Below are 27,102 nucleotides of genomic sequence, written 5' to 3' on the forward strand. Positions count from 1 at the left end.
GCTTCGTAGTACAGACATAAAATAGTAAAGGAAGTGATAGTAAATTCTTTTTAAGACTGGAATAATACTGGGCTTTGTAAACCGCAGACCCCCTTTTGTTAGCTGCACGCTCTTTCACGATTCCAACGTTCTACATAGTGGTTATAGCCGGACTCATTTTCCTGCTGCCTCTCCAGCCCCGGTTCGGCCGCGGCGCCGCTCTCGCCCCCGGCCCCGCCGGTTCCTCGGGCGCTGCGGGCGGGGCCGGCCCGGCGGGGGGGGCCGCGCTGCCGTTGCCATAGCAGCGCCCGCCGCCGCCGCAGCATCCTCCGCAGCAACTTTCCCCCCGGCTTAAAAGCGAGCCGAGGCGGTCGCGGCGGCCGAGAGCGACGGGACGGGGCGGCGAGGGTCCGTCGGCGGCTGCGGAGCGGCGGCCGCTGCCTTGTCCTGCCCCCCCGCGCCTGCGGAGCGCCCGCGCCCCGCCTGCGGCTCCCCTGGGGGCAGCGCGGAGCCATTTTGCCGAGCGGGTGGGTGGAGGGTCCCGGTCCCACTCGGCGCCGTGTCCCGTCCTCCCCGACACCTTCCTTCCTCCGCTCCCGCTCTCGCCGGCGGCCGACGCGCGCTCCTTCTGCTTGATCTCGTCCTCAGGCAGGAATCGCCCAGCATGCCGATCGCCCACTTGCTGGAGCTATGGAAAGGGATAGAGGTGGAGCCCGTGGAGACGGAGGTGAGCGGCACCGGGGGCGCGCGGCAGCGGCGGTGCTGCCGGTCCCCCTTTCCCGCCGGGGGAAGCACCTCGGTGATGCTCCGAACATCACGAAATGGGGTGTGATGAGCATCCCTCTCCCGCTCTGCTCGCGGCTGAGGGCGGGGAGCTAGGCGAGGCTCGGGAACCTGTTGCCTCACAGGCGGAGCGGCTTGCAGCGGCAGCCGCGGAGCCCGGGCGGTGCGGGATGTTCCGTCCTGTCCGCCCGCTTGGCACCGGGCTCGGGCTACCCAGCCCGGAGCACTGGGGTAGCTGGAAAGGAAAGAGCGTATACAACAGATGGAAAACCCACAAAGCGGGCTGAGTTGTACTCAGGCTCGTATTTAAGCATAAAGTATGTGATCTGTAATTTGAGGCTCGAATAGGTCCGTGGACCTCACTCGGGTTCTGGTTACCCATTTGCCCATTACGTCTTAGCGAAAGACTGTGCTTTCCGGATCGTACTGGAAACCCGATGCTGTGATAATTAGCTGGCTGCTGTGTTGCCTGTGCTCACCATTTGTCTTGCAGTGTATTCATTACCTTCAATCTAGGGTTATCTTGTGTCAAGAAAGGCATCATTCAAGTTCAGGAAGTGTTTGGATAGTGCTCTTAGTCACATGGTGTGATTCTTGGGGATGTCCTGTGCAGGAGCTGAGCTCAGTAATCCTCGTGGGTACGTCCCAGTTTGTGTTATTCTATGGTTTTATGATTTTTGTATGTAATGAGGCAAGGTAGATTCTTGAGTACTTCAAGGGCTGTTGAGCAGTGCAAAAACCCCAGAGTATTTCAGGTCAACTGTTTGCAGCGCAGGATGCACATTTGTAACAGACAGGTGGTAGAAATAGATGAATGAAACTTGTGAGGTGGGAGGTGTTGCTGTTTATTTTTTAAACACCCCTCCCATCCCCTTGTTTGATTGAAATACTGTAAAAGGGTTTTGGTGAGAGGAAAAGATGGGAGTGTAACTGAGCCAGACAGGTTATGGAGAACACAAAACACTTGACTCAAAAGGAGCTGCTGAACTGCAGGAAAGGTTTTGTGCAAGGTGTTAGTTTGTACATGTTAAACAATACAGCAGGAGTGATAATGTCATGTGTTATACCAGCACAGATCATTCTGGAGTCCCCAAGTTAAAAACAAGCTGTGGGGGGCTTGCCAAGGTTTAAATCATATAATTCACTTCTGAATACAGTCACTTGTTCCATTTTGTGGGATGCAAGGAATCTGAGGGCTAATAAACAGGCTATAGCTGGAGAACTGTGAATCCTTCCTGATTTTGTTTTGAAGTCAGCTGACACCTTGTTCAATCACTTTCACAATGAGGACTTGTATAGCTGTATTTATGGTGAACAGTTCTCTGCTGAATATTGTAGAAATGGTGCTCTCTTCCCAAGTCTACCTTTCTGTTGACTGGTATTCAAAGTGCATATACAGGCCTGTTTGTTTGTTTGTTTTTTCTTCCTCCTTCCCTCCTTTCTAAAGTCAGTTTTTTGTGGGCCAAATGTTTTTCTTTCTGGCCCAGACAGAAAGCACTTCAGTCATTGCTTTTTCTGTTGTCAATTTCTGGGAAAACTCCCCTAGATCACAGGGTAAATCCTGCCCTAAAGCCCAGTGTACATCACCTGGAACAATGTCATTGTATTGTCTCTTTTGTTGGTAGAGATCTACTTCTTTCTTTCAGAAGCAACTATGTGGATCTCCTTACAAGGATAAGTGACCCATTGTGATTATAGTTAATCAGATGTGTGGGTTTGTAAACTTTGGTGGTGCTTTTTTTCCTTTCCTGCTTGAAAGAACAGGATAGCTGAGCTACACTGTTGTATCCCTTCCTGAAATTTCACTTACAAAAAGTTGAGGATTAAAGAATTGAAGGCATAAGCTCCTGCAGTTTTGATAGGAACAACAGATAAAACACCATTTCTTGGCTCTATTTATTGCTGTCTCTAAACACAATAAAGATATGCTATAACTTTAGACCATTTTAGATCATGCTGTAGATAGAATTGCTAAACTACTGTTTGCTCAAAATTAGTGGAAGCACATAAATTAATTTTATTTCATGTGGGCTCTTGTCCATGAAGACATTTTTAAACAGCAGAAACATTTATTCTTTAATGAGCTGAATGCAGCTTAATCACTAGTGGTTGTACTGATTCAAGAGAACTGTTGTGGTCTCTGAATCTGTGTGGGATAAAATGTTTTCATGATTGTCTGCAAGTTTTTCTTTTTCACGGAAGCTTTCACAGTTAGTAGACAAGGAGGGAGACAGTTTAATTCTTTGATGCATATGGACCTCCTTCTCCTTCCCTTCCTTAATGCCAAAAACCCTTTTAAAACAGAGACATTTATGAGTGCCTGTGCATGACTCAGGTGAATGACTTGCAGATATTAAAGACAGCTTTTATAGTAAATCAATCAGTTGATAAGGAAGAGTGCATCAAGGGCATGTTCTATATTATGTCTGTGTAAAGGAAGATTAGAGTGAAATACTGCTCCTTTCACCTGTTGACTCAGGAGGTCATTAGTTGTGTTTGACAAGTAAGCAAGAAAATTGGGATATTTGCTCTTCTAGAATTTCTTTGAGAGTAGGCAAAGCTATTGATCCCACTCAAGCTGGATGGATAGGCTAGTGAATTACAGCCTTGGCAATATTTTTCCTGAGAAAGAGTTGTGTGATCAAGCTTGGTAATCTTTGTACCTGTTTTCCATAGGGTTCATCACTTAATGATTTTAGGTTAGCACAGCATTTAAATGGAAGCTGAGTATTTAGAAAATTTGCTCCTACATATACACACATCGGAGCCTCCCCCTGGTCAGGGTGACTCCGAAAGGTGGAAAAGTCTCTGCTCCAACCCATGCCTTCAAAAAAAGACTCAATAGCTTTCAGTCATCTGGTCTCAAGGTTGTTTATTGTAAGTTATCTTAGAGATTATCTTCTGGGCTGCTTCAGTCTGCTCAGCAGGTCAGCCAGAGGCGCTCTCTGCCTGCCCCCGAGGCTGGTGCTATCTTTTATACTAAAAACTATGTGTACTATATTTACAGTTCTGTTCCAATAACTATCACCTATGTTAGACAGTCAGCTTCTATTCTAAACCAATCTAAAAGTGCCAACATCATCCAAATCATGGAGGCTAGGAAGAAGAAGGGAGGAAGACAAGGCACGCCCAAATCCCTCCGTCTCAGAACCTCAAACCCCCCAAATCCAAACCCCTGTGTACAAGGCTTAAAACCCCCTTGAACAGCACTCAAAAATCCTTCCTTTCACTTTGTGATTATCTCTACTATAATACCTAAACTTGTGTGCCTTGTAATTCTTCATACAGAGTTGGTAATTTGCTCCACGGGCTAAGATCAAAACCCCATGTGTGTCTTTGGCTGCATGCCAGGGTCTCAGAGCCCCCTGCCAGTGGCTTGGGCCATCCAGGGCACCCAGAGGAATGTCCTGGGTTCCAACACACACATATTCACTCTTCCCAGCAAGAAATGATGTTCCATTTCTCTAGTTCTTTTCAGTAATAATCTTTTGTTCTTTATCAATTCTGTAACAAATGGCTTCAACTATTCATCAACAATTTTATTAGTTCTTTTGTTGTGCTTTTTTCTCTTAACATTTTGTATATCTTGGAGAAAGCAGGTCCCTATGGATTCAAAGGTTAATTTATCTGCACAAAGTGTGAAGAATTGAACAAGCCTATTATAGTAGGATAAATTGAAAGCAACTTACCTGCCTAAAACGAAATTGACTAGATCTTGGCTTTAAATTGTCTTAGTAGCATATATTTACAGGATTTTTCTTCTCTTTTCTCCTCTCTGTTTACTAGATTGTAGTGGAAGATGCTGCCCTGGATGAAGAACCTGTAAAAGAGGTAAATCAGCTGATTCATGGATCACACAAATGTTAACAAATTATAATAATCACCTTCTGTCTGTCTGAAACAAAATGTCTCTGGTACATATTTTCCACATGCCTTGTGGCTGTCAAGATACAAACCAACCCATTTTCGGTCTCTTATTACAAGGTCAAGTGAGGAATAGAAAGATGTGTTCAGCTGGAAGTTAGAGAACTTAATTTTGCTGATGCTGGCTGTGCATTCTTTCCAAGAAAGAGCACACAAACTTCTTGAGGTATATAGTTTTCCTGCAGAGAAGATTTTGTAATGACCTTAGAGTAGCTGTCATGTTAACAAGGTTTGTGTATTGCAAACCACAGACTATTAAATTGAAGTCATTACTGCTTGTTCCCTTGGCTGGCTCTTCACCACGGCAAGATTGAGCTAACCCTTTGCTTCAAGTTAATATGTTGTTTCCATTATTTTGTCACTGTACTGTTGTGCTCATTAAAACAAACAAATCCAAACCTACAGAAAAAGGTAAGTCTTGCCTCAGAGTGTTTAAATGCCAAATCATGGGAAGATAGAAAGCCGGCAAGGTCAAATCATCATTCGCTATTATGATGAGCTGAGGGCAAAGCTTGACTCTGGTTCCATGTGTCAGTTCAAGGTGCTGATGGTTTGTGTAGAGTGGCCATCAGCCACTTGCTGATGTCCAAAAGCAAAGTAGACTTGTTGTGGTGTGATGTCATGGTTTGCCTCAGAACTCCAGGTGTCTCCCCTGAAATTCCCTCCCAGGTGTGTCAATCGCCTCTTCTTTCCCCACCCTGACCCCTGTGGAGCACTGTCTGTCAATCCTGGAATTCCAGAAGGGTGTCAAATAATTGGGCAAGTTCAAAAGATGTCCCCCTACCCCTGGGGGGCATTGGGCTATCCAGGTGTCCTTTGTCCCTTGGGACCTCCTCTCCCGTGCCTGGTTGGTGGGTTTCCTCTCCATCGCCTCCCCCTCTTCCCCAGGTAAAAGGGTGAGTAGGCCATGCAGGCCAGTGTTCTGTTAGAGCTGTTGCTATATTCAGAGGCCTGCAGGCCAAAACAAAAACTCTGGATTGAAATCCTCTATCAGACCTGACTCCTTTCCTTCACCTCACCTTAAAGCTTCTCCATCAGAGGGAGACCTGAGGAGCAGACCCTCTGTGAGAGGAAAACTCCATCCCTTTGGTACTGGAGCTCCAGCATGCCTGGGCTTGTTTTCACGTGCCCAACTGCAGCATCTAGCCAGCCAATAGTGTCTCTGGGGTGAAACACCACAGTTGCTGCTGTTTGGTTCAAATGCAGGGCCAGGCAAGCCAAGGCACATCCCTTCAGCAATATTGGTCAATTCCAATAAGACTGAATCCCTTGAGGACTGAAGGGAGGCTGCAAAGATGCATGTCTAAGTAGCCACCTTTTGAAGATCAACTTCCTGGTATCTCTTACTCCTTGCAGTACAAGACTTACCTTTGATGTCTGGTTTTCTGTGCAAGGATGTGTTTTTTTTAATTTTTACTATGTAAAAGGCATAGTTTAACCCCCTAATGATAGGAAGGAGGAAGAAATCTCAGCTTTGATCTCTGAAATGAGTGCAACTTCTAAATAGATTTTTTTTTTCCCTTCCATTACCATTTCTTAAAAAGAGCAGTTAATTGCTTGTTAAAAAGCTTGGGGAAGAAATTACATGCAGGTAGCTTGGCTCATCACATTTTTGGAGGCTATGGCTGAAGATAAAATTTCTGGTTTGTGGGTTTTAGGAGGACTTTTGTGAATACAGCCTTCATTTCCCAAATTCATTTAAACCTAGTTAATTTTCATTAGGGATGCTTCTTAGAATTTGTAAGGTGCAATTTTGGCTGGAAAAAAGTGGTAGAAAAAAATGGAATGTAATGACTGCTTGTATAGAAACCTTAATCCTGTGTTCTTATTTTTCTGATGCAAACATTGCAGTTGCAATTTAATATCTGTAATGGTGTTTCTTTCTGATTTTTTCCCTCCCTTTCTCTGCTGCTGCCATTCTATTTCAGCCCTTTGCTGGCTCAGTCTGTAAGCCTCTTCCATTTCCATGGAACTTGTGTCCTTCTGTGGTGGTATTGTAAGAAAGATCAGTCTACTGTTCAGGTGACTGATAGCTGTACTGTGCCCAACCCCAAAGAATTTTTTTTTGTTTAGAGACATTGAAGAGTGACTTAAGGAGTAAATTTAAATCATGTAATGCAATTGTTTATACCTGCTTAAAGGATATTTTTGTAAATTGCCTGCCTTATTCTGTGTTGGCCTCCTGCTGTTTATCCCATGCTGTGTATAGTGTGGTGGTAAAATGCATTGTAAAAACTCCACTTCTCATTGTTTTCTGAGGTCTGATTTTCCTGTTAATGAATAATTTCTTTAAATGTCTTGGGGGCATAAATTAATGGGATTGTTGGATAGAACAACTGTTCCTGAGACACATCTTGGCCCTAGAGCCTTGTGTCAGCTCTGCTCTAGAATTGTCATCCAGATTACTGAGGGTTGCCATCAGGGCTTTTTCCTAAGATGAGGAACATCCCACAGACCCTCTTTGTCCTGCCACAAAAGCAAGCAGATTAGTGGATGGAAATTTCCTTAAGAGGATTTGATACTCCTGCAGCAGGTATTCCTTAGACTTGTGGGATGTGGTTTTCCCTTAAGAGGTTCTTTTTGACAAAATGGCCTTTTCTTGATAGAGAAGGATAAGTCTGACCACCTGTGTTGGTTGGAGTCCCCAACATACTTAAGGGTGATGTATCTTGCGGTCCAGTCTAGGTCAAAGTGTTGGCCTCAAACTTCCCTGAAGGCACAGCTGGCAGCTAAATTCTTTATCTCAATTTTCTAAAATAATGAGTATGTGTGCAAAACAGCTTGCAGTCCTTTGAAATTACAGCATTCAGAAGCTATCTTGTAACATTACTTTGAGCTGTTTTACCCTTTCAAGGGAATTTATATGCTCTAGTTCAAACATTGTGTGGGGCTCTTGGGGAAAGTAGAGCAGATATGCAGTGGAAGCTGAAAACAAACAGAACTGCACAGCAAAACTGAAAATGGTACTACCTAGGCTTGCTCTTAACTCCTGTGCAGTTTCCAAAGATAAGTAGCTTCTGCTGATACTATGTGCACTGGTGAAAATGTGAGTAATAAAATTGGAGGGAGCAAAGGTGGATGCTCTGTGTGTAGGTCATGGCAAGCACATGTTGCAGGCTCTGCCACCATCTATAGAGAGGATATGAATTTATTGGATGAAAGATTGAGTTTCTATAACTAATGGCAGTAACAGCTTGTGTGATACTTTTTAGGAACGGAAGGAAAACTTCATTGTATGATCACAATGAAGTAAAGATAAAATCTGCACATCAGTGGAAATATTACATTTGTTGCTCTAGTGCTACTGTTATCAAGGCAATAAATGTTCATGGCAACATAGAAATGGTAACTGATGTTGGACGGTGCCTCTGGAGGTTATCTAGCCCAACCTTCCCTGCCTTGCTGAAAGCAGTGTCAGTGGTGGGAAAGTGCTTGGCACCACATCCAGCTGTGCCTTGCATGGACTCTACAAGCTCTCTGGGACCTGGTTCTAGCATTTGATCACCTAAAGAGGAAAAGAAATCATTCATGTTTAAAACTTCCTGTGTTTTGGTTTGTGCTCACTGCTTCTTGTCATTTCACTGGCGATACCATTGCAAAGAGTCTTGTTCTGTAATTTTTTTTTCTCTTTGAGTATTTATATATGTAAATAAGACACATTCTCCATTTTTTCCTCGCCTCCTGCATTGTCTTCAGGGGGTACAATTCCAGCTTTCTCAGAATCTTTTTTGTAGGTCAGATCTGCTCCTCCATTGTTTATTTTTGTGTGATTCACCTTCACTTGCTCCAGTATGTTCATGTCTTTTCTTTGAACAGTGTAAGCCCCAACAGGACTTCACTCCAGATGTCTTAGCAATGCTGAGTGGAAGAGAAGGATCATTCCACTAGACCTGCTGGCAACACCTTCTCCAATACAGCCCAGCGTCCTAACAACTTTCTTTGCCAGCTGGCTCAATTCAACTTGTCCACCAGGATGCCCAGGTCCTTCTCTGCAAAGATGAATTCTGGCTGTGTAGCCCCTAGCCTGTAGCATGGGGTTATTTTTCTTGAGGTACAGAACCTTGCGTGTTCCTTTGCCGGACTTCAGGGTAATACCATTGGCCAATTTCTTCAGTCAGTAGAAGTCCCTCTGGACACAGAACAACTCTCTGTTACCAGCTGTTACTGCATTTTGTAACATCTACAAACTTGTACAGTGTGTACTCTGCCCAATTACCCAAATCATTAATAAAGATGTTAAATAATTCAAGACCCAGTCTTGATCCCTAGAGTATGCCAGTGACTGACTCCAATGGAACTTTGTGCTGGTCACAACCCTCTGAGTATTGTAGTTCAGTTTTTGATCCATCTCGCGATTCACTTAGCTGATTCAATCAGTTCTTCTACTGTTGGAGATGATTTAGGAGACAGTGTCAAAAGTCTTACTTGAAGCCTGCACCTTCATTCTTCAAAATGGTGAAGGCTGTCAGGTTGTTTATGCACAATTTTCCTCTTTTCAAATCTATGGAGACTACAGCAAATAATTTTCTTGCCATTCATATGCTTGTGAATTCTTTCTAGAGAGATTTGATTCATCACCCTTTCAGGTACTGAGATGAACCTGACTGGCTTGCAATTTGCTGGATCGTCCTTCTTGAGGAGAGGAACTACATCCTTTCTCACACCTGTCAAGCTTTTTTAATTGCCATATGTCTTCAGAGTACTAAGGGTGGCCACACAATTATATTGGTCAGTTCCCTTAGCGTTAATGGCTGCATCTCATTGAGTCCCACATTCTTTTTGCAGGGTATGTTGTGTTTGTTTAAATGCCCCCTAACCTGACCTTCCTCCACTAAAGCCAAATCCTTCTTTCCCAACTTTTTTCAGGAGCTTGGGAGTCCTAAAGGCTCACAATTACCAGTAAAGCCCAAGAGAAACAAGGTACTGGGAACCTCGCCTTGTATCTTTTGTCACCGTATCTCCTTCCCCGCTCAGTAGCAGGACCAAAAGTACTCCTTTTGCTGCTGCTGGAACTACGGTAGTCCTTGTTACTCTCTGCCTCTGTCACTAGATTGAATTGCATATGGGCTTTGGCTTTCCTGACACCACCACTACATGCTTAATAGTCTTTACACTGCTCCTGGATGCTTCTGTTTCCTCCATTTAGATATGCTTCTCTTGCATATCTGAGGTTTTTCAGATGCTCATTGTTCATTCATGCAGGCCTTTGGCTGTCTTTGCATGGTTTTTGTGTTGGTCAGGGTGGCCAAATCCTGAGCTAGGAGGAGAGGTGATCCTTGAAGATTATCCAGCTGTTCTGTACCCCTCTGTCTTCCAGGGTCATCTGCTGTGGGTTTCATCCAAGCAGGTGCCTGAAGGGAACACAGTCTGTTCTGATGAAATTTTGCGATTGTGATCTTGACTTTTGCTTTGCTCCTTTGTCTTGGGATCTTGAGTTTCTTCTTATGAAAACTTCTCTGGAACTTCAGTCTTGACCAGATCTTTCTTGTTTGTAGGGATCAGGTCCAGCAGAACAACTTCCCTTATTGGCTGCTTTATCACCTGTATCAAGAATTTGTCAAAGCAGCAATCTCTTGGATTACTTTTGATTTTCAGAAGATACCAGAGTGGATAAAGTGGGTTCTTTGAGGATTAGGATTTGTGCAGGTGAGGCTTCTTCCTGTTGTCTGAAGAAGGCTCCTGCTTTTTCCTGGACAAGTTGTCTGTAGTAGGTGCATGCCACAGTGCTGAGGCACATCTGTGCCAGTGTAATGTTGAGTCACCAGCAGCAGCCTCCCTTTCAAAGGGGCTGGAATCATATTCAACTACAGAGACAATAGGAAGTGCTTCTAGGCTGTTTGTTGGGATTTTGACTAGGATTATGTCAAAACAGCCTAACCAGTACACACCCACTAGAGTTGCTGGTATATTTATTTGTCTCATGAAAAAAACAGCAGTGAACTTAAAGCAGGTCAGAACATTGTGGTTTGCCATTAAAGTTGAGTTGCTTTTCTTGTTAAGTTGGAGAGGTGGTTGTTGTTTTTTTCTAGTAGTATCTAGTGAACTTTCACTTGTCTTCCCACCTCAATTAAAGGTCTAAATACACATGGTATGAAGTGTTCAATCCATTATGTTGATGATGATTTTTAATAGGAATTATAAATGCATAACAAAGGAAAAAAATCTACATCTCTGAGGTTGAGCTTGTAGGTCACAGGTTAGCATGTGTATTGAGGCCCTTCAAACAGAATAATTTTCTGCTGCTTTGTGAGTTTTATTTTAGTTGTCAGGAATGATCACAGAACATGACATTTCTTGGTATATATGTTTGTACATGGTATATATGCTTGCACATACAGATGCAAGAAGTCTGTACCTTATTCAAAACTTGGCCTGCAAGAGGAGCTTTTCCTTTAAGGGAAAAACAAATAGGAAGCTTATCATCAAATGAGTGGTACGGCACAAAGTGTAGAGAAGTACAATTTTGTAATATGATGTAAAAAACTTTTGAGGAGGGAAGCCTGGATTGGGTTGCTATATGACAGCAATATGTTTACTGAACATATTGGTATTTTTCTTCCTCCAAAAAACCAAGCAACTAAATCCAACAACAACCAAACACTCAGGATTAAGGAACCTTGTTTAAGAAAAAGATTTGAAGTAATGATTTTTTTTTTTTTGTATCAAGTAATGCTTTATAATCACAGTATGTAATTGTAAGTTCAGATATTCTGCTATACATCTCTCTAAAAGAAATAATTGTAGGCACCTATCTGGGATGACTTTTTTTCTCTCTATACAAATAGATGCTCAGTGAACTCAAATATAGGCCCTGACTGGAAAATTATGACCTTGCATAGATTCTTACAAAATTGCACTGGTAATGTATTGAAGAAACAAATTATTTCTCTTTTCCACGTTCTTTGAGCATGTGTGGTAGGCAGTGTAAGCTGTTTTACTTAAAATTTTTCATTTAAAAAGTAATCCCTAGTATTTAGCTCTTATGAAGGATTTGGTGGGTAATGACTTTGTAAATTGGTTTTTAGGAACTGTTTTAATTCCCAGAATGTATTCATCTACAGTGCCTATTGTCTAGCATTTTTAAAAAGAGTAAATAACTGCAATTTGTTTTGGAATGAAGTTGATCAGGCAACCAACAGAATATAGGTTTCTATTTAACTCCATGAAAAATACTGTATAAAAATGTGTGTCCTTGATAAAGATTAAAGGTTTTGTCATTGACTTTGTGTGGCTAAAATGTGAGTGGGGACAGTTGGAGTCATGGAATGAATGAAATGTCTCCTTCTCTGGCACTGCGGAGCCTGTGTTCAGAATCCCAGCAATGAAAGGGAAGCTGACAGGGCAACAGCTGTGCCACTCTCATTGAAATAGAGTTTTGTTACTTCTAACTATTTGTAAATTGGTTTCCTGTTGTTGCTGTCTTAACTGAATTAAAACAGACATAGGGGAGATATCAATATAAAAAGCAAGCCTGTTATTTTTTTCACTTTTATTTTTTTCTTTCTCTGTCCCTTGTTTCATAAAGCAAATAGAAACACAGAAAACTTCCAATTTTGGCAGTAAGCAGTATGTAGAAAAACTTATTATCTGAGAGTCTTGTGACATTTGAACTTAAACATATAAGTTTAGCAACATTTATATATGATACCTCATTCACATTACACTTTTTGGTTCTAACTGTTATTGCACTGTCACTGTTACTTTTTTGAATTACTGCTTTCAGACAGTGTGCTGTTATGGCTCTGATGCATTAGAGAGAAGATAAGACCACTTTAAAAAGAACTCTTCAAAAGTCTGTGACCCCTCTTCAGGAGTTTTCAGCCCCTCTGGCTTTCTGCAGCCTTTGCTAAATGCTGCTGTCTGTGCTGAATGGCAACCTTCATTGAAACTCTTCTGTCTGGGGCCAAAGGGTGATAGATTCTGTTTCTCAGAAACCTTTGTCTTTTACAAGCAAAAATGAACTCTCTCTCCATATCTCTTGAGACCATAAATGATAGGTTTTTAGCTGGTAGAAAGTCACTGATAATTACAGTTGGCAGCAGAGCTTCCCTTGAGATAATAGCTGGTGCTCCCTCCTATTGAAATGTAACTTCTACATGTGTTTGCCTTGATCTTCTTGAACCTTTATTGAATCAGGACCTTGGTGTGATGGTGATTTTGTCTCTGTTCCTGGTACTCCAGGAAGTGCTGATGCAGTGGGGTGGTGCAACCTGCAGAGTTCAGGGACAATGCGTGGGAGGCGTGGGTTTTGTTGGTGTGTTTTCTGTTGTGTGTTGGATTTTTAAGTTTGCAGTGTTTAGCGATAAAACAAACAGCTAACCAACCACATGGTTTTTTGCCAAGTGGACACTAGAATGACCAGCTCTGATTTAATCAATTAGACAGGCACATGGACACACAGAAAATATACTGTATTTGGAAGCTTTTAACACAAACATTGCAGACTGCACTGCAGCGGTCACAACCAAGCAAATGTCATGCTGAACAGGGAAAAGAGGTTCTCACAGTATTTGCAAGATGTAAAATGCTTCATGCAATTAAGCTGCTTGATTTTGAATGAGGGTTATTACTTAAGACAAATGAAAGTTCATCTGGGGGAAGCCACTCCCTCATGAAAATAAACTTATACCATAATGGCCATTGGTGCCCAAGAGCGTGCTGGCTGTGAGTGAATTGTGTCATCCGGAGAGATGAGTCACTTGGCAGTCCCTAGAGTCAAGGATAAATTGTTTCTGTGATGAGTGTGGTGCCTCCTAGAGAGACACGTTATTTAAAATGGAAACAAACTACAATTTACAAGCAGATGGTTACAACTCTAGGGTGAAAAAATCAATTTTTCTTCATTATTCAAATGAAATCAATTCATTTCTTCAATGAATTTGTAATTAATTTTTGAATAGTTTTACTTTTTTTTTTTCTACTGGATTGCTCTAATTTTCTTGCTCTCTCTTGTTCTCTCCTTAGAACATGGTGTTTTGTATTGAAATGAGAGTTGTTTCTTCTACTCTTCTTTCCTGCTAGTTCCAAGGTTAATAAATAAATTTCACCACAAGGAAAAGTAATGTGACAAAGAAGCATGATGGGCACTGTTGTTTTGGAATGAAGTCTTCCTCTTTTATTCCAAAGATTTCATAGGAAAAATCAGAAGGGAGCTCTAAATTGAAAAAAGTTAAAAATATATTCTCAAATGGGCATGGTTAGACACAGAAGAGTTATGTTGTTATTGGAGATGTCAAGTATTAAGCTTCTGTTTCTAGGTAGTTATGTGCTTCATGGTGTAGTTAATTTTTTTTCAAGACTTGACTAGTTTTCCCTGCTGACTAGAAAGGGAGCTTTTGGAAATAAATTAGTCTGGCTGCATTTTGAATGACAAATGAATTACACTTGCACAGATTTTGTGTTTATAGAATGTGTGATCAGTTCTCAGGCATGCTTTTTGCACTCAGGGTTTCACAATGATTATATTGACTTTTACGAGTGGCATGTGAAGTATTCAGAGCAGCAACAAAAACAACATTGCAGAAGTTTCGGAAGTCAAGAAGGAAGGCAAATTAACTCTTCTCAAGCACCTGGATGCTTAAAACTACCAGATGCTTTGTCTCATTCAGCCAGTTATTTCTGAGAGGTGGCTGCAAAAGTCATGTTGTGTATTGCCTCTGTGGAAGAGGGTTGCTTCAACACCAGGAAAGTGTGGGGCTGAATATTAAGACCTGATGTCTAGGGTTGCAGGTGGGTGTTTTTACAATATTGTCTGTCAAGTTAACTACAAGTTTCCAGCTGTTCAAAACTTTGATCCAGCACCTATGTAGAATTCCTGGTACATCTAAGTTTCTTGAAGCGTTAGTATCATGATCAAATGACCTCTTTGTAATCACATGTGGTAGAAATCTGAAGTCTTCTGAACATTTCTGTTTTGGATGCGAGGAGTTTTGTAAGTGACGAATTCTGTCCCTGCTCAGACTTGTCTCATCAAAAGTGGATGTGGATTTCTTGATTGCTATTTTAGTCTTTATTTCCTAAGTGTTTTCTCCCCTTTTTAATTGTGTGAGGTCAGTAGTTACTGTAATTATTGGGTTTGTTTAGTCTGGTCTTGAAGTCTTCTTTCTGATAACAAACATCAAACAAAAAGAGAGGGAAAGCATAGTGGATTCCAACTAGCATTCACATATATGATGGATGATTGAAGTACAGTCTATGTCTTTCATTAGTGTCTTCTGTCATTTGGGGTTGTCTGGGTCTTAAGTGTGCAGATTAGGCATATTTGCTCCTATTTAGCACTTGAACAAGTAGCGTGATCCTTTTGTACACTAGCAACCACAGTTCTCACCTCCAGTAATCAATAACTGAGAGGTCCTCAGTATTTACTAATTGAAAACTTTATCTTTTCAGTCCAATTCTCAATTTTCAACTGGGGTGAAAAGGTAATATGTGTATTTAACAATACCTCTTATGGAAGCAAATATTGCAAACAGAAAAGTGAGCAGTATGGTACTGGTAAAGTAGATACACTCTTGTACATGAGACCTGTTACTTGAGTGGATTGCTTCCTGGCTTGTGCTATTAATCATGCATGTTTAATTGGTATAATCTCATGCATTTTCCTATAAAAAGTTTTCTATTATGATGAACAGTCTTGAGAGACTTTTTGTACAGTATGTATTACAGCAGCCTTTAATGTGTTTTGATTTATTTCTTTTTTAAGAAAGGTAAGGGTTGTGAGTCACCCTTCCTATAAAGGAAGCTGTTACAACAGAATTAAACTGCATAAGTAATGTTTTGGTTATATCAGTGAGCCACCTCTGAGTGTCTGTCATCTGAAAACTGTTTCTGAAATCCTGCTTGAAATGCTGCAGCAGTGGTCTTGAAGGCTACTCTGAGCACTCTGCCCAGCTGAATAGGCAGGGCATGGTGAGGGAGTGTTATTTAATCATTTATGATTTCAGTTAAAGTCTTTGAAATGCTCACTCTCTTCATCTCTTTTGAATCAGGTTGGGAAGCTCCTTAGAAACAGCAGTGTAGCAATAGAAGGAGGGCTGGCTTCTGTTCCTAAAATGAAAGCTAGAGCAAGGGGATGCTTATTGAATCCCAGTTTCCTAACTGCAGTATTCCTGACTGCGCCCGACACAACAGGGCTCTGAGGTGAGGTGTGCTTGCAGCCTGTCCTGCAGCAGCACTGCAGAGAAGCTGTTTGCAGAGGTGGAGATGATGGGTTTTCTCCAGAGGGAAGTTTTCCTAGGGCAGCATCCTTTGGGCTGTCCTGTCTGTCAGAAGGAGCCTTGATGCCTTGGCCCTGTGGTTGCCAAGCATGGGCAGGGCCCTATCCCAGCAGGGCTGTGTGCTAGGTAGCTTGATGCACACAGGTGTTTTTGGGAGTTCCTTCTCAAACAATTGTGTAGATTCTCCACAGATGCCTAAAGTGGTCTCCTGTACTGTTAGCAGCCAAATACTTGAAGAAAATTACAAACCTGAATGCCTAAGTCAGGTATGCATAATGCTGTTAACTTTTAGGAGAAAACTGAAGGATTAATAATTTCTTTGAAATTTCTTAGGCTGTAGATTAGATGCACAGGGCACATCTGACCCAAAGAATAAAGTCAGAAGATCTGTCAAGGTAGGGGATTTGTGGTGTGTGACTGCCTTTATTTCTATAGCTGATTGTTTTATTCTCTTGAATTTCCTGCTGTTGGTTTTTCCTAGCCTGGCATAAGGTTTTATCACACTTCAGGGAGGGGAAGGTAAGCCTGAAGCTCCAGAGTAGGCATTTGGTTTCACAGAGAGATTTCTTCTGGAAATGGTGTATGAGAAGCAGTCTTACTGCAGGTATTAATGTGTTTCTGTGGGTGACAGCCTTGTTGAGTGAAAGGAAGATTAACGTAGCTCTGAGACTTGAATGGTATTTGTCAGTTTGCAGTCTGTAGTTTTGAATGGTATTTGTCAGTTTGCAGTGTGTGATTTGTTTACTTCTGGAGAAAGACAAGATAAGTGATCAAATCCTATAAACATATGATTGCAGTATCCAACAAATATTTAAGCAGTAAAGCACAATACTAAATAGATATGACTTGATATCCAGGCTTGATGCATATCTTGTACAACATTGATGTGGGTGTAAAGGTGAATGAGAAGGTATAAGAAGGTGACAGCCTTTCCCTGAGTACTTAGTGGTTTGAGTCATGCTTGGTTTCGGGTTGCATGAAGAATTTTGGGATTTGATAGCTCAGTGTTCGTAGCTATGGCGAGGAGTTCAGCATTGTTCAGATTAACAGTATGGGAATGGTTGAAGAATTAATCTTTCCTTCTACAGGGTAGGTGTTGCCACCTGAAGCCTCAAGTGCATTAGTGGGACAGGTCTTGAAAGTCAGTACAACCTCTGCCACAAATAGCTCTTTTCTGAGCTACATATTTAACACCAGTGCCCTTTGACTGGGGGAGGGCAGTAACTGCATCTGGCAGGTTGTTTCTTAATGGTCTCAACTTGACCAAGGAAGCAAATCCAAGCATGCCAGTGAAAAACCTAATCTACTGCTGTAATGGGGACCTCTGATCTTCTTGTACCTCTGTTCTGCAGAATGTATGCCCTCATCTGTACAGCGTTGTGCTGGCTGAAATAACAGTGAGATCCTGACTCTGAAGATTGTTTGTCTGTGTCCCCTTGTCTAACATGTTAAGCTAGTCATCCTGCAGGTCAGGCTGTTGAGGATGGAGAGGCATACACTAATAGAACTGCAGGTGTGTGAGAATTTAATTATAAACTGCTGTACATATTTCATATTGGAGAAGTGCAAAGGACAATGACTGTGTTTTACTTGTGTTTCCTTGCAGCCAACTAGTGGTGTGTATATGTTTTTTTTTTTTCATGTGCTACTGCTCTACTTTTTTGTTAAGGGCATGATGGAGGCTGATTTGTAGCACATCTAATGCATGTTCTGCAAATTCTTCTAAACTAAATGTCTATTGTATGTTTTTCTGTGGTCTTGTGGGACCTCAGAACACTCTTCTGTGTTCTTATTTACTTTAGCTCATTGCTGTCAGCACTGGGAGTGGGCAGTCTGTGGACAACAGGATAACACATGTATGTGCATAATGGTTTTTATTTCTGCATCAGGACTATTTTGTGTAAGTTTGATCTCTTTTACTGGTAGTCCATCTCAGTAAAGGAGCTCAGGATACTGCAGTGTATATATGTCAAGTAACAGCATGGTAACCACTGAGTATGTGCAGTGGTGTGCACAATGATGACACAGAAGTTATGCTAATGGCACCATTAGCACTGCCTCTTTGTCCTCGATGTTCCATCCTTTGTTGGAAGAAGACATCTTTCTTTGTAGAAGACACGGAAGGGGGGAGCAGTAGATTGGTGTTACAGTGTCAGCTGGCAGCATAGAGAGGAGCAGAAAGCTTGATGTCAGTGCCTCAGCAGTGACAGGTAGGTGCAGCCTCTGGGCTTCAAGTCATGGCAGCTCTCTTCCGCCTCCCCCTTGCTTCCTATCTGTGCTACACTGGCCTATGAAGTGAGGAGTATCCTCCTGGATCCCTGCTTCAGCAAGTCCTTGTTCAGCTCCAGAAGTAAGCAGTTAAGTTCCTGTGTTGCCTTGAGTTTGCTCCTGTGATCTAGCTTCCATGATTCATACTCCTGCTTGCCAACTGGAGTTAGCGTAAGGCTTAATTAAATGTGTAAACCATTTTGAACTTAGTGAGTCATTTTCCTGAAATATGCTGCATGTAGTTGGCAGACTTGCCCACCTTTTTGGTTCTCGGAGCCAGCTTTGAATAAAGAATTGACTTTGAGCAGGTGAAGTATTTGGTGTGCATACTGTCAGCCTTGAAGCATCTGTGTAAAAAGAATATTTAATAATTTAAAAATGCTCAAGATGAACAGATGTCTACTTAGTGTGCAAATGAAGAACATGTTTTTTTTGTTTGCTTTGTGTTATAAAATTTGAAAACCCCAGAGGCTTTGATGTCTGTGTAAGGCTTATACAATCCTATTGATGAAGAATAGGCTGAATCCAGTTCTTGTCCCTGGAGCCTTCCAGTTTTCTGGATTTGAAACAGGAATTGAAAAACTGATCTTCCTTCTAGACAGGTAAGCAGTTCTCATGCACATTAGAAGATCAGCCAGGAGTCTCTGACATCGTTATACCTGGATCCTCATTTTGACTTCTCTAACTCTTTGGTTTTGCAATAAGCTCATTTGTAAAAGTAGCTTTGTGAATATTTTCAGACGTAATTGGCAAGGAATAAAAAACTTTCTGAAATGTCTGAATTTGGAGAAAAGAGATTTTAAGTTCAGCTTCTGCATGGAATAACTGTTTATCTCTTGACATGATGAGTCACTGTTGTGACTGATTAGATCAGCACAAAATTATCCTTCTTTAGTCTTAGTCTTAGGGTTTTTGTCTTTTTTTTTTTTTACTCTTCTCCTAAGTTGCTCTATCAGCTTTGGGGGAAAATTTGACCAAGCTTCTTTGAAAAACCTGTAATAGACATTTAGTTCCAAATCCTATAGACTGGAACATACTGGGGGACCTGAGTTTTTCATATTTAACTTTCCTAACAGTATAGATGCTAATTAACAGTACACTGGGCTCTGGTTGCAGGTACAGAGTGGTTTGGCATGGCAGCTCATTGCTTCTCCTGCCCATGAAATGCTTTGTCTTTAAACCAGAGTTCACTTTCTGGAACATCTAGAGCTATGGGAAGTTTTTGCTGCAGGTTTGAAGTGAGGACTTCATCAGTTTGCCAGGTTTGGTGCTGTGACTGAGGTGGTTCTGGGAAGGTGGTGTAAGGGCATTGGCACAGCATATTTTAACTGACTCGTAATTCTCACCCACTGTGCCTGGAGTTGAAGGTCTCCTGGTTATTGCAGAGTGGGTCGAAGCAGGATTAAAAACCAGAAATGTCTTCCATGTTGCTTTTATGCTATTTTGTGGGGTTTTATTATTATTGTGTCTGGGTTTTTTTATTTTTGGGTGGTATGTGTAGTTTTCGGTTTTTTGGGGGGGAATGGGTTTGGTGTTCTGTGGTTTTTTTAAGTAGTCTGTATCTGGTACCTGTTCTCTAAATATTACTACCAATCTTTGCCTTCAAGGTATTACAACTCTTTCATTGTATTTCTTAGTATCTTAGTGGCCTTTAAAAGTGCATTGCAAGCATAGTTACAGGCAACAAGTGGCCAAAACAACTGTTACCGTCTGGTTGGTGACTTAAACAACTGTGACTATCAGAGAAGATTTTGTGAGCCTTCTTTTCCACTGGCTGTTCTTATGACTCAGTTACAGATGTTGGGTACAGGTGCTTCTGGAAACTTCTTCTTTGCTGTAGATATTAAAGGAGAAAACTTGTCAATTTACAGGGACTTCTCTTAAATTTGATAATGTGTGCCTGGCATAGTGCTCCTTTCACTTGCTGAAAGTTTTGAACTTCAGTTTGACTGCTAGAAAGCCAGCTATACACTTACTTATGTGTCACTGACCAGCAAGAAAAGCATGTGTGCAGACCAAATGCTTCTAATGTACTTGTGAGGCTGATTTTAGCAGAGAATTTTCTCCTTGAGAAGACATACAGATTGTCAGCTGTACAGCTTGAATAATACGAGGCCCTGGGAGATAAGTGGATCATTTTGATACTGTTTTGCCTAGCTTGTTCCTTCTGCCTGTTTATTATTCTTTAATGTGGATGGACCTTGCATGTAGAGTTGGAAGAGCTGCTTTTCTAGGAGATGAAGCAGCTCTGGGTTCCTTGCTGACAGCTGGGGGAAGCGTTTAATGGCACAGTAAATATTGTATGAGGCAGATGCTGACACTGTGAGAAGCAGAATAAGTCTCTAGCTGTCTGGAAATAATGGCTTGTGCAATTCTGAACAGGAAATCTAACTTGGATTAGGGTGTTTCTTTCATAATAATAAACCCTGGAGCAGAGGGAGCACCTGCAAATCCTCTTCAGCAAAGAATACAAGTGCTGAATGCCTTCCCTATGGTATCTGCAGGGTGATTACAGTCTGAGGCTCTATCTGCAGCTGACAGGAAAATGGAACATTTTATCACAGGGGATGAAGAAAGCCTCTGAGATTTGTGATTTTGATTTTTTTTTTTTTTTTTTTTTTGCCAGAGTATCTGGAGATGTATTGGAAAAATTGTGGGAGCTCTTACTGTACTGTTTCTTTTGCTGTTATTTCTTTGGGAGATATACTTAGGCATCATGCAATGTCCAGATGTACTGTTGATCCCTTGGATTTAGGGTCACTAACTTGCATTTTTAAAACTCATCTCTCTGTAAAAATAAAGGGAGTTTTATGTTATGTAGCGGAACTGATTTTTTTTTTTTTTCTGTTAGGCTTTCCACTGATGAACAAGATAAATGGTTTCAGAAAATATAATGAAAACTGGAGTTTGACCTGATCTTGTGATTGTGTAGTTTTAAAGATAAGAAATACTGGAAGATTAGCTTATTAGGGTTGGGATGAATAGTGCTTTGTTCACAAGTCTCCTTGCTTATGTTGTCATCAACTCCAAACTCCCCTCTAGCCCTGTATCTGGGGAAGGGTCTGTTTCTGGTCTTGAATAGATGATTTTTCTGATCAAACTTGTGTCTGAAAACTGCATGCTGCAGCTTTTTAAGGGAGAGGTAGTTGTCCTCTCTATGAGGAAAGGAGACTTGCCTTGGGGCCCAAAGTTTGACGTGGAAACTTCAAGAATAGTTTTTTCTCCCTCCTGTTATTGTCCTTATGAGTTAGAAAAAGTAATAAGTTTGGCATGCTGTTTATGGGGACTCAGGTGACTTCTGATCTGGGCACCTGAGTCTATCTGCACATTGTGGATGGCAAGTTGTTGTGATCAAGTGATCTATTCAAGACTGAAATGAGTAACCTAATTGCTTCGTCTTTCTGCGACAGTTTTTGCTTCATATATAGCAGTATAAATACTAGACTAAATCTGAGAATTAGAAGCAAAAGGTCTTGCTGTGTGACTTTTCCAATTCTTAATGACAAAGCCAATGTGTGTGACCAGAATCAACCTTTCCTCACAGCTTGAAGACATGGAATGAGCATAACTCCTTCCCCTTGTGAGTGTCTTGAAGAGGCTGACTGCCCTTTGCTGCTTCAGTCTGTGTGAATTAGCAGAAATATGCAGTGACTGAAGAAGGTACCACCTCTATACAAGGGATTAAATAATTTTCATCATGTGTTGCTGTGGCACAACATGAAATTTCACAGGCCCAGAACTTAGTGTTCTGCCAGGTAGATGTGAATTTTGTTTAAGGAAAGCAGATATTTGAGGTTTCTGAATATCACCCTGATGACATGAGTTCAAACTTACTCACATCAATGACCTTTTAAGCATAATGTGGTACTTGGAAACATTCATAGGCAAGAGGGCCAGATGAAGCCAAGTGCCTGCTGGGCACCTCTGTCTGTGGTATAGGATGTTTTGCCTCTCCTATCCTGTGTCTATATTAGTCACAAACATCTTAAGTAACTGGGTTGTGGGTTTGGGTTTGTTTTTTGGGTTTTTTTGGTGGGTGTGAGGTGGAAATGACTCAGGTACACTGTGTGCACTTTGTCTTTTATCTGAATACATCATATTCTTGTAAAGTGCACTCTGAAATAATTTCAGATAACATGATTAGGTGCATTTCCTACCAGGTGATTTTCTGCACCTGGGACAGAAAGGTTCAGTTTCAGGAGTGGTTATGTGATGACAGCATGAGCTTTAGCTAATGAGTGTGTACTCTGTGTGGAGATACTAAACCATACTACTTAGGATGTATTGAAACATTTTCTTTATCTAGCTAGACTGAAGCTGGAAAATAAACTGCAACCCCAGCTCCTAAGTGGGGTGGGGACATGACATGACAAGACCGTCCCAGCTTTACAAGAACACATTTTAAAAACAAAGCATGTCGTTTGTTGATATTTGTCCATGAGAACAGAAAGCTATTTTTATTCTTGTTCTCTGACCACTATGCAAGCTTGTCCCTTAGTAATCTCGAAGGGAAATGCAGCGCTTTGGGAATACCTGTTCCCTGTATCCCTACGTGCCTGCGCCCGGCCATACTGGGGCAGGACTGACACCTAGTGTGGGCTAGGTAGAACTGAACATTCAGATCATGAAGCTACTGAAAAGCTCAATGAAATTTACTTTAAACTTTGGATGTCACAAAGCTTTTGATATGGAAGTTTTCAGTTTGGACATCTGACAGCTCATTTTTCCAGCTGCTAGCAAAGATGCTGCTGTAGTGAGGAACCATGGCAGCTGGAAGGTATGGTCCCTTTTTTTACATGACTCCCTTTCTCAGCAGGCTGATTTTAGGCCATCAGACACATTGCTGCATTATGTAAGACAGTACTTCACTGTATTTTCTACAGATGGAACTGCCTCAGTCATGTTACTGTCCTACTTCAGGCATTGAAAATTGTGCTTATACAGCTGGCAATAATGCAATACTGTGCCTTTTAATAAGTGGTAACTCTTGAGTGTCTTACCCTCTTGAAGAAAAGAGAACAGGTCTTGGAAGGTTGAAACAAATCCAAAAAGCAGGGTGGAACTTAACCATGGCAGTTGTGTATTTCTAGTATTGAACTTAAGCTACTCCAAAGCTTCCAGATAATTTTTTTCATATCTGTGTTTTGAACTGCTGTGATGTGTCCTGTATCTCTGCACCATAATAAACTGGATATAGTGTAAGTGTGTTGCAGATGGTAACACTGAATTTTGTGGTAGAGAATAGCTATCATAGGTGTAATTATTTACTTTTTTGTGGCAAGAGTTTAATTCTCTGGGTAGACACACCCCATCCAGGTATTCAAATGAACAGATATCCCTTACTCCAGATCCTGCCTCTGAAACATGCCCTAGCTTATGATTATCTTATTTCTGCCACAGAGTCGGAGTCAAATCTGACTTGGGACTGACTTCTTTGAGCATGTTGTTCATCCATGTTGCCTTGTTAGTGCTTGCTTCCAACCCAAATGATTTTATCAATGTGGATTTTAGCCTGTTTCCCCCCTGCTTTTGCTTTGAACAGTGAGGAAGGATAATTCTGCTTCTTAAATCATAGCCTGCTATTTTACTGGAAGGCTCAGGATGGGTGCTGGTTGTTTCTTAACCAAATAAGAAACCACACTTTCAACTCCAGTATTTGGAACACCATCACAGCAATGTTGCAGTCCACAGTAACTGTGGTGCAGCACAGGGATCTGACAGGGAGACTGGCACTGGGTAGCCTGAGTACAGCTGTAGTTTAACTTTGACAGGGTAGGCATGCAGTTTGGGATGCTGTGGCTGGCAGACATACATTAGTCCCAGTGTCATAGACCTTAGTTCAGGTCAATGGAAAGCTGACCTGCAAGCTGGCATTTTGATATTTGTGGAATTTGCATTCATTTTAAATCTTTAAATTTCTTAGTCTTGGCAATGACATCTTTTAGTTCTGCTTGTGAGATCTATAGCACCTTGTTTTAAGGAGCAGCAGCAGTGCCATGAAGGGTAGCTTTTTATGACATTTCAAAAATGTTTCCATGAGATGGGTGCCTTAGGAAGAAATGCACTAGGAAGGAGGGACTGACCACCTCATCTTGTGCTTGGCTACCTCTGCCAAAAAGCCACCTCAAATGCCACTATAGTGCGGCAAGAGCCTTGCTTTGCACTGCAAGCTAGAACCAGCCCAAGGGAATTATTCCGGGGTAATGAGGAAGCTTTGTGAAGCTTGCAGTAACTTCTTCCAACAGCAGAGGTCTGTCTTGTTTGGGAAAAGGGTTTTCATCAGTTGAGGATGAATCATTGTATGAGAATTTGAGTACCTTTTCACTCGTTTTTAGGGTGGAGTTTTCTTTTTGTTTCTTTAAATACCAATTTAAAGCTATTTTAATGATAAGAACTGACCCCAAAGTGCAGTAGCTGTAACTGAACTCTGGCAATCACTCAGCTGGTGCGAGAAAAGCTGTAACTGGAATCTGAAGCCTGTGCCCCCTCTCCAGACCCAGCTCTGACAACAGAGATGCAAACTGCTGGCAGGTTTTTGGGAGTGTGGGAAGTGATATTTTAGGGGCTGGGAAGTGAGCTTGTCCTTTTCCTGTCATTTTCAAGTCAGAATTGAATTCCTTTCTAGGAAATTTGCTTTATCCAAACCCCAGATATTTGGCTTCCGATAGGCACAAGTGGATGAAACTTCATGGCTAACGTTAGACAGGAATTGTTAGAGCAGATGAATGTAGGGTTTTTTCTTTCTAATGTTAGCTCATAAAACTACAAAGCTTCTACCAGAATTTGTCTTTCAAACTGAATTACCTCCAAGTATTCCCCATATCCAATTATCTATTACTTCTGTGAATGGAGGGATTCTGTACAGTCTAGAAATGGCTTCACAATATTCTAAAAGCACAGGTCTCTAGTGTGAGTTTTCTGTTACTTAAACCATCTATAGTTGATCATTATCTATTAAGGCATGCAATATTTTCTTCAGCCATTTGCTTGTACTGTTCTGGAATGATATTTTCCTTTAGGCTGTGGTGCTGTTTTCATTGAGCTATGGAAAGCTTATGTTTGATTTTGCTAAAGCTGAATGACTTCAGCCCAAACACATAATTTGCCATTTATGAGTCAGAACTAAGATAATTTCTGCGAATCATCCTGTAAAGCATCCTACAGCTTGGCTAACTACACAACCTACAGATGGTCCTCTTGTTCTCTCTGTCCAAACTTAATGCAAGTTTGCTGTTAATCAATATAAATTTCAAAATCCTGTTTCCATATTCCTTTGTAATTTTGTAGATAAGAATTTGAGAGGCAGTTGGACTGCTCTCTTGCATGACAGACCAAATTTGTTAAGTCTTAATGGTAGTTCATTGGGTACTTGTTCATATAGAAATTTTGAAAGGTAAACACAGTGTAAAATTCTGCATAAATTCAGTTAGAAAATACATCAAATTTAGTGGAAGGTTATTCAGAGGAAACACAGTCCTGCATTTGCTGATCCTTAGCTAAATAGATCTTGCAGTTTCCTATATCAAGCTGCAGCTTTTGTTGCTCTTTTCCTGTTAATTTTTTTTGTTTGTTTAACTGAATGTTGTAAATATAACTTTGGAATTATCCCTGTACTTACAGTTTTGCTGCCTTATTACTTTTAAAATTCTGGATCATCTGCCTCACCTGAAAGACAAAACTCTGTTTTCCAAGCATTAATCCCCTAGCACATTGTTTTGAGGGGACTTTATTTAGCAGAGTTTGTTTTACAATAGGTTATGATCAACTGCAGAAGTTACTAGAATTATTACAAAGAGTATTATAGTGCTACCATACACAAGGTAAGATAATAAAGTCAGTGGGAAGATGGATTTTCTTAAATACACGAGCAAAGAAATTTTCTGTTGTCATTGTGATATGTTCTACATTTACATTTTTGGTACATCCACATAATGTCTTAATAGAAGAATAATAGCATCTTTAATCAGATGAAAAAGCTCTAAAGATGAAGAGAAATTGGCTTGGTTTGTTTTTTTTTTTTTTTAAAGTCAGTAGCCTAGCTATTTCTAGAAATCTCTTTCAAAATGCTAGCAGTATGCAGGGATGGCATTGTTGTGCCGAGTATTGTGCCACTGTGGGAGATGGAGAACACAGGCTTTGGAGCATCAATTCTCTTTCTGTTTGTGAAGCACTGGGAGGGTACTGTAGGCAGGAGGAGGTGAATAGGCAATACCAGCAGAGCTATGCCACTGTGCTGATTTTTCTCAGTTGGAACCCTCTTTTCAGTTCCAGTCACTTGAAAAACTATAGAGAAACATGGTTGTTGTGACCAAAGAGTTGGTGGAAAATTATTAGAGCAGTGGAAAGAAATGTATATGAGGAGATGGGAAGAATATTCAAGCACTTTTAAATAAATGGGAAATAGGACATGGTTCTTTTGGTTTGTGTGTCTTTGCTTTTGTGTGGGGAGGTGAAGACCAACTAATGTAAGAAATTACAGCTTTTTTTCTTCCTTATATGTATGTCTAAAACATGCAAGAATCAAAACTGAAATTAAACTTCAGTTTAATTGACAGATTCAGTTGACTACTAACAAATGAAGACAATAGGATTAAGCTTGTATTTTATCCTAAAGAAAAGATGTGATGTATTTCCAGTTGCGGGCTTTTCTGCTTTTCTCTAAGCTTTTCTCTGTCTTAAGTCATGTATTACTTCTATTTTTATATCCTTTATAGCTATGAACAAGGCATAAGAGTCACCAATACAATAAATATCTTTAACTTTGTAAGTGTATGCTTTTGGATAATATAAACTCAGAATATTTAAAATGTCAAGAAAAGCTGTCCAAGAGGCACACTTCTTAGAGCACTCTAATCACAGGCTGAGATTTTAGTCTGAATCTGAGGCAGTCACTTTGGGCAGTAGGCTTTTGTGGTTCACCATGCTAAGGAAT

The 27,102-nt window shown here is 41.1% G+C and overlaps 1 protein-coding gene across 3 annotated transcripts in view; it reads left to right on the forward strand.

Annotated features, from left to right (window-relative positions):
• Positions 1-576: 576 nt before the first annotated feature.
• The window catches only part of RPS6KA2 (ribosomal protein S6 kinase A2), a 275,673-nt gene continuing 249,147 nt past the window's right edge, over positions 577-27,102 (forward strand). The window contains exons 1-2 of one of the 3 annotated variants that reach the window (XM_038133585.1): positions 577-706; positions 4,549-4,593. In XM_038133585.1, the coding sequence (XP_037989513.1) occupies positions 644-706; positions 4,549-4,593 (108 nt within the window). In that variant the 5' untranslated portion in view covers positions 577-643. Of the gene's footprint in view, positions 707-4,548; positions 4,594-14,284; positions 14,416-27,102 lie in introns of those variants that run through there. The other 2 variants (XM_038133590.1, XM_038133584.1) reach the window with 2 other exon arrangements.

Source organism: Motacilla alba, chromosome 3 (assembly GCF_015832195.1).
Source record: "Motacilla alba alba isolate MOTALB_02 chromosome 3, Motacilla_alba_V1.0_pri, whole genome shotgun sequence".
Classification (NCBI taxonomy): Eukaryota; Metazoa; Chordata; class Aves; order Passeriformes; family Motacillidae; genus Motacilla; species Motacilla alba.